This window comes from Lagopus muta, chromosome 1 (genome assembly GCF_023343835.1).
Source record: "Lagopus muta isolate bLagMut1 chromosome 1, bLagMut1 primary, whole genome shotgun sequence".
In the NCBI taxonomy this organism is placed as follows: Eukaryota; Metazoa; Chordata; class Aves; order Galliformes; family Phasianidae; genus Lagopus; species Lagopus muta.
The window spans coordinates 60714213-60728533 of record NC_064433.1 but is presented as its reverse complement, the minus strand read 5'-3'; the positions used below and the strand labels follow the sequence as shown (position 1 = coordinate 60728533).

The following is a 14321-nucleotide window of genomic DNA, read 5'->3' as shown; positions in this document are numbered from 1 at the left end:
TTGTAGATTTGTTTTTTGTCAAACATTCCATTTGTGAGCCTATTTCTAAATTTTCTATGGAAGGTAATTGAAATATAATTCTATTATCAGTAGGCTTAAATTTCTTATGCAGGTATGTGCATCTTTACTTTAGAAAATATAACAGTCTACAAATTCTGGCTAGTTGAGAAACAGAAACAGAATTGTTTCAGGCTGTTTTAATTTGTTCTTGTAACTGAAGATTCCTTAAAACAGATTAGTAACTGTGAATGGGTGTGCAGTGAATGCCCTGTGTCTACAGAGGTGCTTGGAAGGTTAAATCCAGAGTGATCTGCTCTAAAAAATATCAAAAGTGAACTGCATTTTATGGTGTTGGAAACACCTGATTAACAGGCTACGAATATGCATAAATATGAGTACGGCAAGCTCACAGATTTTTTTTTTGTTCTGAAAATCAAATGCAACGAACAGTTTTACTTTCTGATTGTCTGAACCTCTCATTCATCTACTTAAAGTGAACTATCCTGCCTTTTTTTTACCCTATCACATTAACCTATTAACACACATTTTTTTAGGAATGATAGAATAGAAAAGAATGTAATTTATTACCTATTACAATCTGTTATATAATCAGAAGTGAAGAAGGGAAGAACAAGAAGAGATCACACATGGCCAAATGTCTGCCAAGCTAGAATCAACTAATTATTATATCTAAGTCTTTTCTGGCAGATATTTCTCTAACCTGTTCTTAGCCATATTTGGTGATGCTAGGTTTCCACAACCTTCTTCACAATCGTTTAGAGCCTCGCTACTAGAAAATCTTCCCCTTGTGTGAACCTTAATAGGGTTAATTCCCTTAACCATAACAGATTGAGATTATTTACCTTCTACCTGTAACAACCTTTTATGCATTTGAAACCATTTCCTCTGTCTTCCCTAGCTCAAAAAACCACAGCTCTTTCAGTCTCAGTTCAATTTCTCCTTGCATTGCTTTCACTTTGCCCTTCTCGGTTCTTCCCAATTCAGCTCCACTTCTCTTAACTGCACCCAAAATGAGATTGTACCTCAACTGAGACCTCAATTGCTAAAAGACTAAAAGAGTTGTTTTACTCTGGTTAGCTTTCACTGGCTTGTTAGAAGAAACCTGTAAATGGACTAAAGGGTCATTTTTTCACTGTTTGTAACTACTTGTTTGCCTTTTGACAGGTGGCAAAATGTTATGGGCTTCTGCTGGGCTTGTGATTACAAGATTCAAATTCTTTTCTCAAGGACTGTTACCTAACTATTGTCACCTAAGATCCTTTATTTGTGAGTTGTTTATTCCTGCCGATGTAGAGCGTGGCACTTTCAATTTTATTTAGACCATTTATCCAGTTCCTCAAGAGCTCTTTGAATTCTAATGCTGCCCTTCAGTATGCTTACTGTCCCTCCTAGCTTCATGTCATGTGCAAATGTAATAAGCATATTTCCTTTTCCATCACTCAGGTCATTAACATTGAACTGAACTGAACTCAGGACAGGCCTTTGGGTTGTAGAACCTCATTTGGGTGATTGCTACTCTCCACGTACAGAGTCCGACCAATTTATCTCCCAATCATCTAGACCATTTTTTTTTTTTCTAGCTGGCTTATGAGAATGTTTAGAGACATTCAGAACATCAGCAAAGTCAAAGCATATCTTCTCCCGTCTTGTCAGCCCCTCTTAGAAGAAAATGAAAGTGGCTTAACATGATTTGTTCTCTGTAAATCCATGTTCCTGTTAGTCTCCTTATCTTGCAGTGCTGTATTTGTTTAGTTATTTGTTTCAAGACTTTTCCATGAATGGAAGTTGAACTGACCTCTGCTCCACCCCTACCCACCATTTTAAAGACCTAGCCTTCAGGAATTCTCAAAGTAAAACTGCTCTGTGTTCCGAGATTGCTTCATCCAATTCTATATAAAGAATTTGAGGATGAAGTTCATCAGGTCCAAATGATCAATTCTAGGCTGAGTTTACACCTTTAGAATCATATTAATAAAGTTGCACTGACTTTTTTGATTAAAAAAAAAATTCTAAAAGGCATTCAGCACTTTTACTTTCATAAGTATCTGTTGTTGATCTTCCCTGACATAGAATACTGAAAAAATGAACTGAAAATATATATCTAATCATGTAATGTGTTCTTTACAGAGAATCATATCAAGTACCACTAACCACTACAGGAACTGCAAAGGAAACATGGGCAAATAAAATGTCACTAGCAAAGTGAGGAAGGGGATTCCCTCTGCTCGCGCTCTTCTGAGACCCCATCTGGCATACTGAATCCAAGCCTGGTGCTCCCAGAACAAGAAAGACATAGAGATGTTGATGCAGGTACAGAGGAAGCCAAAAGGATGCTTAGAGGACTGGTGCACCTCTCTGATGAACAAAGGCTGAGGGAGCTGGGCTTGTTCAGCCTGGAGAAAAGAAGGTGCTGGGGAGACCTTGTGAAAAGCCTTCCATTTTTTAAAGGGAGCCTAAACGTAAGGATGAGGAGGATGAGGGGAAAGACAAGAGGCAATGGTTTTAAACTGAAAGGGAGTAGGATTAAATTAGCTTTAACAAATAAATTCTTCACCCTGGAGGTAATGAGGCACTGGGACAGGCTGTCCAGAGAAGTTGTGGAGGTACGATCTCTGGAAGTGTTCAAGGCCAGGTTGGATGTAGCTTTGGGAAACATGATCTAGTGGAATGTGTCCTGCCCTGTGGAAGGGGGTTTAGAACTGGACAGCCTTTAATGTTCCTTTCAACCCAAGCCCTTCCGTGATTCTACAAATTTAATTGCATCACCTTCTCCCATCATGAAGACATTACAAGACCAGCTTGCTTGCTATCATAATTTGGCTATATGTGCACTAGCAACCGGAACTTTTTTTTTTTTAGATCAGAAACGAGAGAAAACAGAGAGATACCTGGTGCTTCTGTTGTGGGATATGGGCTCTTTTCTTCATTTTCATTTGGCTGATAGTCATCCATGTTGATCTAACAGAAACAGAAGAAAAAAAGACTCAAACAAAGCAGAGGGTTTTCATTCCCCTCAAAACTCAAGCTGTCCACATCATCTCTGCATAGACCGTTGTGCTAGCAGCAGACCTTTGTAGCAGGTGGCGATTCTCCATCAGCAGTGATTGATTTCAGCTCAATTTTCTCCTCCTTTGTCTCCTCCTCCACAGCTGTTTTCTCTATCTCCTGTTTCTTTTCAGGACTAGCAGTCCTAACAATTTGACAAGATAAAAAGAAAACAGTTACAAAGGTGAAAAGCTGTTTCATGTAGTACAGCACACACTAAGAGAACGATCAGCTGACTGTCACCTCCATTCTGAATCCAGCTTATATTTCAGTGGCTCCACCTCTTCCTCTTCTATTCTAATTCCATATAGAATCCTTTTACTTCATAGCATTCTCAATGGCTTGTGTTTATATATGTGTATGAGAATGCACATGGAGAAGTAGGTGACTGCATTTTTGTGCACGTTCTAGGCATGTGACTAGATATCTTCTCTTTGTTCACTCAATAACAATGGCATGAAGTGTTTTCAAACCCTGTCTTGTGGACTTCCACTAAGTTGCCTACAAAGTTTTGCTGCTCACTGCACTTCCAGAGCCCAAGAGATTCTCCTGAATGGTGTGTAGGACACAGGCAGAAAGATCTGCACAAAGGATTCTCTCCAAGTAGCCCAGAAACAAACTGAGGTAACTGGTTAGGAGAGACTTCTCCATGGTTGCCAACAGGGAATGACAGAGAAGCTCTAAGTCCAGCTCAAGTCTCCTGAGAGTCTGCAGATATACTAATAGAACTAGCCAGAATTTTTCTCCAGTGTATGACATATAAAAAGAAGGAAGTCAGTGAATCTTGTGTCTTGGGAATCTGAAATTTTTTCTTGCTCTGTGGTCCAGAGCAATCAGGAGGTAATAGGGATATTCAAACGGTACTGTTACACCAATACCATTTTGTACTCATTAACTACTGATGCCCTGAAATCTCACCAGTCACTCAGCCTTTCTTTCTTCTGTTCACATCATTGCAATTGTGAGATTCCTAACTCCCAACACCTTCTTGTCCTTTAGTTTGAATTAAAATACATATATACATAATTATATATGCAATATACAATATAAATTAATCATATTTATGTAATCTATATACACACAGAAAATTTAAACATATTACATACTTGCACATACAAATAAGCATAATGTGTTAGGTTCTATATATGGATATATATACAAGTGGATGATTTTGAGGTGGATGCATATGGATTTACCTAGCTAGTTTTTTCCTTTCTTTTTCCTCTTCCTCCTCTTTCTGTGCAGATGTTAAACTCTCCGCATCAGCAAGGTTGTCCACAGCAATGGCCAAAAAGACATTCAGGAGGATGTCTGTGTGCTACTTAAAGAAAACGGGCTTTGAAAACTGCAGAACAACATTATACTGAAGGTGTCTTAATTTAAATTTTTAGCAACCTGTCATCAGATCTCTTGGATTTTCCAAACTTCCAATTCACACAAATGTTCAGGGTGCACATATTGAGCACGACGAATCTACAACTACCACCTAAATGTCTAACACACTGTGTAGGGTTTCCAAAATTTCACAATGGAATGACTGATAGAAAAGATAGAAGCCTAGACTTTAACACTTAGATTTCAGTTTTTGGTTTCCATATAGAGTCTTGCTCTATGCAACAAATTCCGCTAAAGGATTCTGCTAGAGGATCCAGGAGCCCTGGATGCCTTTGAAGGTTCAGGTCATTTTTGTTAAAGAACTTTCATATTCAAGATCCTCATACCATTAGGCACCTGAGCTTTCCAATTTTGGCCTACATGCTTGAGTTGGACAACCTCATTAGCCTTTCCCACAGACATATGTAGGTTTTAAGGACCATAAGGATATCACTATCATTAGCATTTCTGAGGGAAACAAAAGAAATTCATTTAGTCTGAATGTTAAAGGATTGGGTTGGCAACTCTGCTGTCTCCTAGCAGAGAGCCCACACATGGAAGCTGCAATGTAAACTAGTCATGCACATGTTGCTGAAGGGTAAGTAATGACAATTGCTTTCTTGTCTTGCCAGTCAGTGTTAAGACCTTGTGTTATAAATCTGAACACCAGATTCTTACTGAGATTTCTTTAGAGTAGGTCTCATGCCATCAGTTCTCAGTAAACTCCAGTTTAAGGCTTAGTCTGGAAATACAGCCACTCCTCTCCCAAAGCTCCAAGGTCTAACGACACAAAGTCAGCCAGCACATGGAGTTGGCTCACATTTTCCTCTGCAGTTCACAAGGAGATCCAAATTGTAGCTTTTTAAAGCTGTCAGGAAGACAGCATCCCTCGACCTTGAGATAAGTGTAATGGCACTATCTCACTTTGAAGAAAGGGCATGCAGGTCAACAGAAATGTCACATAACAGGGTTTGAGAGACCTGAATTATGAGGAAAGGTTGGAATAGCTGGGCTGAAACTACAAGGTAGCTCCATAGAAGAACTAGTATAAAAAGAAATGTCACCTCTGACACATGAGGGCTATTTATTAAGGAAACAGAAATTAAACATGAACAAATTTGGAGCAAACAGACACGGTACTGAACCATGGCACTGTGTTCAATGCAAATTCCTATGAAAGGACACTCACAGCCTAATCCTGCAGTGTGCTTTGTGCTGCTGGGTTATGTACTTTGCCCTCACTTCACCTTGAAGCCAGAGAGAACTCAAGTTAATGCCATCTCAGGATAGTAGATAACAGACTACGTGATTTTCTGTTTGAAGATCAAACACATTGCAGTAAGTGAAATGGAACAGGGTTCCTGTTCATTTATATGCAAGTTAATATACGATCTCACATAAATCAATTGTGTCAAACATATGGTACTCCTATTACAAAGTTTGCATCTAGCATATTGTATATTACATATATTTTTATTCCACATAAAGTTTGGATGAAATCAAATGGAACATGTTAATGAAATGGCAATTAAAGTAAAAACACACCGCAGGTAGACAAAGAGATTTGTTTATAAGGAAGGCGGGAAAGAAAGACCTATGAGAAAATTAGGGGGAATAAAAAATAAAAAACCTAAACATGTAAAGGTACTAAATAAAAGCTGGCATGCAGAACCAGTACCTAGCTGGCTCTTACAAATGTTTATATGCCTGAAGGCTTAGCACTAGCTAAGATTAAACAAACTTGTTTAACTTTTGACAGTGCAAAGCCAAAATCTTGAGCTAGGGAAAAGGTGAAGATATAAGGTACAAAATTACTTTTTGACACAGCAAAAGTAATAAGGGGTGACTTTAAATTCAACCCCGTTTGGAGAAAAGTGTAGCATCAAAGGATACAGTTCCCACAGATGAAGAGGATGATGAAGTAAATACAGACCAACATTCCTGGAAAAGAGGGGCCGCCATAAGCCATGATCCCATCATACATCACCGAATTCCAGTCCTCCCCAGTCAGGATCTAAATGACACATTCCCACCAATAAGGGATACAGTGTTAGACCACACAGAGAATTTGAAAACCCCATTAACAGAAAGATATTCACTATCCTAGAGATCATCCCTTCCCCCAAGATGGCTGGAAACTCTGGCTGTATCCATTTAGCAAATTAAAAACAAAATGAGATTGTGCAAAAAGGGCACTAGAACTGTTAAAAAAACTGGAGATGTCCCCTTGAAGACTTATTGCTGAACCCGAATGGCTCCACAAGACATCTTTGTTTAAGTCTCCCCACCTCACCTTGGCACTTCCCTGCACATCTGTTGTTTCAGACAAGCTGCACAAGTAAAGCACTGAGGACAGCACTCAGCACAGCCCTCCCAGATACATCCCTTCACCTTGTGTGTGAAATCACAATCCTGATGCTCTTGGCTGATCAGTCTCAAAATTGCAGTCAGTTTGAAAGCTATTTAATTTCTCCACTGGTGCAGTGAGCACATACTTGTTCCCTAGTACTGTGGAAGGGGAGAGGATAGCCACAGGGACAGGCTCTGGCTTCCAGGCAAGGCCATGCAACATGGTAATGCCATTCTCATGTACTATTCTGATAAGCCCTGATGGCTTTGTGATATTTCCCCACTTTGGAAGGGAATACCCCTGTGCTGGCAGCATGGTGCCTTGCTCCTGGAGCTATTAGAATAGCCTCAGAGACTACTAGGCTGTAGAAGAAGGGTGCAGGACCTACTGTCTCTCTCTCCCATTTAAAGCACAGTATCTAGGTCCCATCTGTACCTACTCATGCTCTTACCTGAAACACAGTGAGGAGAGACTGGGGGAAGTTGTCAAATGTACTCCTCCTGGTCTGCATTTCATCAAAGTTAAACTTGCCCCCAAAAAGCTGCATCCCCAGCAGGGAGAAGATGATGATAAAGAGGAAGAGGAGCAGCAGGAGGGAGGCAATGGAACGGACTGAATTCAGGAGTGAAGCCACTAGGTTGCTCAGGGAGTTCCAATATCTGGGAGAGAAAACAAAAGTAGTTAAAATTTCTTCACTCCGAGACAGGTGCTCCTGGCCTGCACAGGATATTGGTTCTGGCTGACTCCTGTGTATAAGCAGGCATTTCTAAATACCCTGTTAAGCAGTGAATCATTTATGTACTTCCCTAAGATAATGAGACCTACTGCAGCTAATGAGTAATTTTACTACCACACGTGTACATTCCCTCCACCCCCACTTGATGCTCACACCCAGAAGATTATTGCAGCACTCTCCATCTAAGTCTCTGAAAATCTTATATCAATATACAGTGATTAGTTCTTGCCGCTTCAGTGAGTTACATTCTAACCAACCTCATTACAACACTCACAGATGTTATGGCATGCCAGAATACCTCACTCCAGAGAATGGCCTGCAATAAGTGGCAGGAGCAGATGGGGAAACAGTTTGGATACAAATAGAAACTTGTCCAAAACATGGTGTGATTGTGCACTTGGGCTCACAGAGAGACAGAGGTTGCATAGCCTTCTGGAGCTGAGAATGAGGAAGATACTCCAGGTCCTTCGCTTCTTTCATATGGACCCTTAAAGGGAGACTCCAGATCTACACCCCTAATGGCCTCAGTTTTCTTTGCTCACTATCACTGCTTTTTAGGGGTACTAAACCCTTTATATTTGCTCAGGTAGGCTGCAGAACACTTTGGAAGGGCTTAGAGCTGGGTTCAGAAACAGCTGGCCAAGATATTTCCAGGATCCCTAAGACAACAAAGCACCAGCTGATCACAGTAACCAAAATCAACAGATTTTTCTTTTGTTCTCTGGCAATGATGGAAATTTATTGGATACGATTGTGGCGAAGTCCACTTAGATCAGCTACTGAGAAAAGGACAAATGACCTACGACCAGGCAATTGAGACTCCTGCTTTTTGAGCAGCTACCATTGGATAGGGAGGATGGCTAAGATCTTCTCTCAGTGTATTCAGATTTATGCCCAGATCTGACTGATGCAGAAGACTATCTTCTAGCCCCTTTGGTCCCATTTAAGGATTCAAAGTAATGCAAGTAGCATGCTCTACTCTAACATATCAGCTTGCTTGCTTACCTTTGCCAACCAGCAGTGTAGCCATGTGTTGGAGAAATGCTACATTTTTGTGAAGAATTGACCACATTGCCAATGAAGCAACTTTCACTTCAGACTGGTATGTGCTCAAACATTTTTATCCTACTGCTTAGAATGTCATGAACACTTTTACTGTATGTTCTTTTGAGTTTGACAAATATTTCAGACTAGATTTAAGATTAGCTGACATCTTCCAGTCACCTCATTTTGAATACAACCTTGGGTGGCTTGCACAGGCCAGCAAGCCAGTAATGTTTATGATCTGTAAGTTGCTAAGTCTTTCTTCTAGCATCATCTCCTGTGGCCTTCTACCATGATCTGAGATCACAACATGGTTGGCATCCTCCACTCCCTTCTCCCAAAGCTTTTAACAGTGAACCCTTCTCTCCTAAGAAGACCCTGAAGTTCTAGGTGTATTTTCCTTGGAGAAGGAAGATCTATTATAGAAGGATGTCAGACATGTCAAGCATTCTCACTTGTTGGAGGAGGTCGGATAATTCTACATACAAATCCATCTTTTCTTAAGTCAATGTAATCATTAGAGACAGGGATTCTTAAAATCGTACTGAAATGAATATTTTCAAATGCCAGGGTAAAAAGAAGGCTTTTGTTGTCCCATGGCAGACAAATATTCAGGTGGCCCAATTACTTTGCAAGGGTTAGCAATCTGACCTGCAGAGGGACTGCCAAGTCCTCTGAAGTTCAGCAACTAGTTCATCTACAAGCACTGAGCTTCAAAGAGAACTGTGATGTTTTCCCTCCATCCCAGCTTCAGCACTTCAGAGAAAACCACAGTGATTTAGAAGTTTAACTGCAATTAAAGAGACCAACATTGTAAAACTACAGAGCAGAGGTAAGGGCATGGAATTTGTGAGCTCGGTGCCACCAAATGTCTAGATTGAATGTGCTATGTATGTAACAGCTCTCTATGTTTGTGTTTATGCTTACAGTTCACAACATTCATACTGTGGGAGGAAGAGAAAGTGACACAGGAAAAGGGAAAAATAATTTCTGATGAAATTGGACTGAATTTAGCATGCTCAAAACAGAAACTGGTGGGGTCTAGAATATCACCAAGCCCTCCAATGTCAGTCAGGACACACATGCCCTTAACAGACATGCAGTAAAGCTGTTACCCATCTGAACAGTCTCAATGACTTGCTTTAAGCTTAAGTGTCTTGCTATCTTATAGCACAGCTGCACAGACTTTTATCAGCTCTGCAATTCTTGCAAATGGCTCCATATCTGAGATTCAGTTTCCTATGCAACTAATCAACTTTAGAGCAATTAATGGAGATAAGCTTAGTGCTGTTTTTTTCTGTGCTCTGAGTGCTAGCTAGAAATACAGCACCTTTAGAAAAGTAAACAAACCAACAGGGAAGTAGAGGGAAAAGAGAAAAAGGAAAGGATAAGGACTGACTGACCCAACTAGGATATGGAAGTAACAATGGTCTTATCTCAGATTCCCGGAAGCCTGAACTGAAGTTACCAGCTGCCACATTAGGCAATTGGAGAGCTAACTCAAACACTCTGCCAAAACCTCTCGGGTTATTCATTAAAACAAAGAGCCTTGTGTTGGCCATAGAAGAAGAAGCCCAAACAAAGACTCTCTGACCACTCTGTCCTCTTTGGTTAATGTACTACAAAGAGAAAAACACACCAGTTGCAACAAATGTCAAGGCACTGCTGGAAGAAATCAGAGAATTTGAACTAGTCATCATATAATGGCAGGTAAAAAAGAAAGCACTGCTGCTTCCTTTGACCAATACGGAAATTAATGTGCTTCCTAATATCTCCCAAAACCAGTGAAAGAGATTCTGCAAAACTCCAGTGAGAAGGACATGATTATGATCCTTGTTTCAATAGGGAGAAATAAGATGCAGAGATGTTAAATGGTTTGTTCAACACCTCACATAGAAATTAAATGCAGAACTGGATTAGAGCTTAATGTCTTCTTTTATTCTCTTCTCTCTCCTCTTCATTGCTTTTCACTATGGCTTTATGATACTTGCAATCACAAATGCAGAGCTTAAAACAGTAGTGACAGCTGGAAGCCTCTTTGTGGGAAAGCTTCCCACACTGTTCATCCAATATAAAACCATTTTGAAAGCAGGTACAAAAAAAGGTGCCATGCCTCTCCTCCCTACAGTTAACAATGACATATACAGTGGTAGAATTTAGGTTTGAAATATCAAATTTCAGTAAACTGTTGTAAGCAAATTGATTTATCTTCAAAACAAATAGGAATAAATATACAGATTTATAAAGCAATAAAATATTATGCCTTAAAAGACAATCATTTGTGTTCTCTCAGCAAAGAAAAAAAACCTGTATAGCGCTGTAAAAATTAGGGAGAATAAAAGAGATTATGCTGGCTGCCTGTCTAATCAGAGTATCACAGAATGTTTTGTGTTGGAATGGACCTTAAAGATAACCCAGTTCCAATCCCAGTTCTGTGGCAGGGCTGCCACCCAGCAGCTCAGGGTGTCTAGGGCCCCATCCAACCTGGCCTTGAATGCCTCCAGAGATGGGGCACCCACAGCTTATCTGGGCAGCTGTGCCAGGGCCTCACCACCTTCTGAGTAGAACATTTTCTCCTAATATCTAATCAAAATCTTCCCTCTTTTTGTTTGAAACCCATTCTCCCTTTTCTAAGAGAGATGCTCCAGCTATCTGATCATCTTTGTAGTCCTTCCCTGGACCCATTTTAACAGCTCTGCATCTTTCCTGTGCTTGGGACCCTAGGCCTGGACGCCATACTCTGGATGGGGCCTCACAAGGGCAGAGTACAGTGGGGCAATCACCTCCCTCCTGGCCACCCTTCTGATGCAGCCTTCCGGGATACAAGCACAAGCTGCTGGCTTGTGTCCAGTTTTTTGACCATCAAGACCCCCAAGATCTTCTCTGCAGGGCTGATCTCAACGAGTTCTTCTCCCAGTTTGTATATATGTATGGGATTGTCTTGACCCAAGTGGAACAACTTGCAATTGGCCTTGCTGATTCTCATCAGGTTCTTGTGGGACCATTTTTCAAGCCTGTCCTGGTCCCTTTTGGCATCCCTTCAATTTGCAGTATTAACTGCACCACTCATCTTGGTGTCATCAGCAAACTTGTTGAGGGTGCACTCAATCACATTGTCTAGGTCACTGACAAAGATGTTGAAGAGCATGGCTCCCAAGGCTTACCCCTGGGGGACAACACTCTGACCAGCCTCCACCTGGGCATAGAGCCATTGACCATAACTTTCTGGCTCTGAGCATCCAATCAATTCTTTGTTGGGCTATTGGATGCATTGCCTTCTTGGAGGAGCCCTCCCTAATTCCTGTGGGACAAATATAAGGTTTTCTCTTGCTGCTTCCTGAAGTGACAGTATTCCCTGGCTCTTCTCTGTCACTCAAAAGTACATCCTATTTCTCCATCAAATCTAGTTTAAAGCCCTGGTGATCACTAAGCCAGCTTTCTGCCCGGTATATTCTTGCCTCTCATGGTCAGTTGCATCCTGTCTGATGTCCACATGTCCAGTCTCTTGTAGCTGTATCCAAGATCACAGTACTTGAAACCCTTACTGTGACACTATCCATACAGATATTCATCCAATTCGTCTGCTTTACTCCTCCTGCCCAGTTCTCAAAACTCCAACTGGGAGGACAGAGAAGAATACTACCTGTGCTCCTGATCTCTTCAACATCTTCCCAGGGGATATAAAGTCATTTTTAATATTTTGTAATTTCCTAGTTGCCTCCTGTGACCCAGCCTTAAAGAGCAGGAGTGAATAGTAGTCTTCCAGCTTATCATACCTGGTAGTCTCTTCCTGATACCCAAATGTGGGCACCCAGCAGGCAGCAAACCTCTAGACAGATTATCTGGGCAGCAAAGGGGTGCCTCAGTGCCTCTCAGCATGGAGTCCCAAATTACTAAGACTAATGTACAAGACAAAATGATTCTGAAGAGTATTTATAGTCTTAGAAGAAATGTTTGCTCTTGAAATTCTAAATGCGATTTCTAAATGATTTCTGCTAGTGTCTTTACTTGTTTCTTCTATATTGGGGAGCTGTATTTGTGCTTTTCCTAGAAGTGCATTATCTTAAAGCATCCAGAATTTGTGCACGGTGTTTATCACAGAAAATCCACAGATATATAATGGTTAGGCTAACTACTGACATATTTTCATTAGAGAATCTTCCTTGCTTTGTGCCTTTTTAATTATTCTGATTATCACTATTTCCATCGCCACTGTATGTCCATATCACTGCTCATGAATACACACTTGACATAAAACATTACACTATCATCATTACTATTCTTCCTACCTTTAAAAGATTGTATCTTTCCATATTATCATCTACACAGATGGTGTTTTCCAGCAGTACTGATAATGTAAATATCACTAAACTATCACTGTGTGTAGAGCGGAGTGAATAAAGTAAAAGATTATATTTTACTGGAGAACATATGAAGTAAAAGTTTTGCTTTAATGCCAGAAAATTCTCTCCTGCAGTCTGACATGACTGGGTCTGAAGTGCAGCTTTGGAGGCTTGTGCTAAGGCCTTCCACATGAGGGTGAACTTCACCCACAGAGGGGAAAAACCATGGAGAAAATTACAAATAATTAAAAAATGTACAAATCTGAAACTAATGCAACCTACTTGCCAATATTTTAGGACAAGGAAAGAAGGGAAAACCCGATTAGTATATTGTTCACTTTGAGTTACTCCTCAGCTCTGATTATACATAGACACCTGTACAAATCACAAGGTATTTTATAGATAATACTTTTTCTGTGAAAAACTGGATTTCAGATATGATGCAGAAGGGAGGTAAGTATAACTAGACCTATTGCTGGCTGGTTCATACTTTACATCTCTGCCAGAATCCTTAGGAATATCTGAGTATTCCAATAGATGAAGCCTCCTAAAGTATTAATAATATTCTCTCAATATTTTCCTTTCTACTAGAGAATTCTGCTAGCTAGATATATTTTGTGTAGGAGTGGAGAAATGCCTAGAAAAAACAATGACCTCTCCAGCATGCTATGTAGAAGCTTATGCTTTTATAGCTGTTGGTATGTTGCCCTGGGTATATCTGATTACCCAATGCCTGAAACAGCTACTGGTTTCCTCAGAAACCAGGCCTGGGATTCAATGATGATAGCTTTCAGACCCAAAGATCCAGGAAAAACAGCCGCTGGACCAGAGATCTTCACTATTTCTGAAAGGGCAAAGATATTGCTCCTGCTGGAAATTCTTGTCAATTGGAACATTTTTCTCTCTCCTGTGATCATATCTAAAAAAAGACTACCTTTTCACTGTTTTAGTAGGTGCAAGCTTGATTTGGCCACTTTCTCCAAGATTGTAAACTGATTTTCTGTCTCTGCCATTTGACTCTGAAAACAGTCAACACTGCCAGAGCCTTGAGGCTCAGAAGTTTTAAGGGTAAATTTTGTACAATATGAGAGTCCGTTTTTTTTTTCTGCCTCACAGCTCTGCCACCTTGACTGCCTTCCAGTTCTGGTCATGTTTTTCTAATGCCCTGAGTTTTTTATCTCAAATTTGTCAGAAATTTCCTTTGGGGGAATTTACAGTAATTCTAGGGACATTTTTGTAGCTGAGCCTGCATAAAATTCATTCTTTAATCACCTCAGACAAGCTTTATATAAGATGCTGACCAGTGCTCAAATGGGAAAAGGCAGGCCCTATGCTGCTACAAGAGCAGATTTGTTCCAAGATCTGCAATATGGGTAAGAAAGGAGATGACGTCTCCTGCACCTCCCTC

General features: G+C 40.5%; 1 protein-coding gene across 17 annotated transcripts in view; it reads right to left on the bottom strand.

The window, feature by feature from the left end:
• The window catches only part of CACNA1C (calcium voltage-gated channel subunit alpha1 C), a 479128-nt gene that overhangs the window by 94091 nt on the left and 370716 nt on the right, over positions 1-14321 (bottom strand). For all 17 annotated transcript variants that reach the window (XM_048945500.1, XM_048945488.1, XM_048945383.1 and 14 more), the window contains 5 exons: positions 7242-7449; positions 6334-6454; positions 4263-4377; positions 3091-3211; positions 2910-2979 (listed from right to left, as the gene is read on the bottom strand). In XM_048945500.1, the coding sequence (XP_048801457.1) occupies positions 2910-2979; positions 3091-3211; positions 4263-4377; positions 6334-6454; positions 7242-7449 (635 nt within the window). The remainder of the gene's footprint in view (positions 1-2909; positions 2980-3090; positions 3212-4262; positions 4378-6333; positions 6455-7241; positions 7450-14321) is intronic.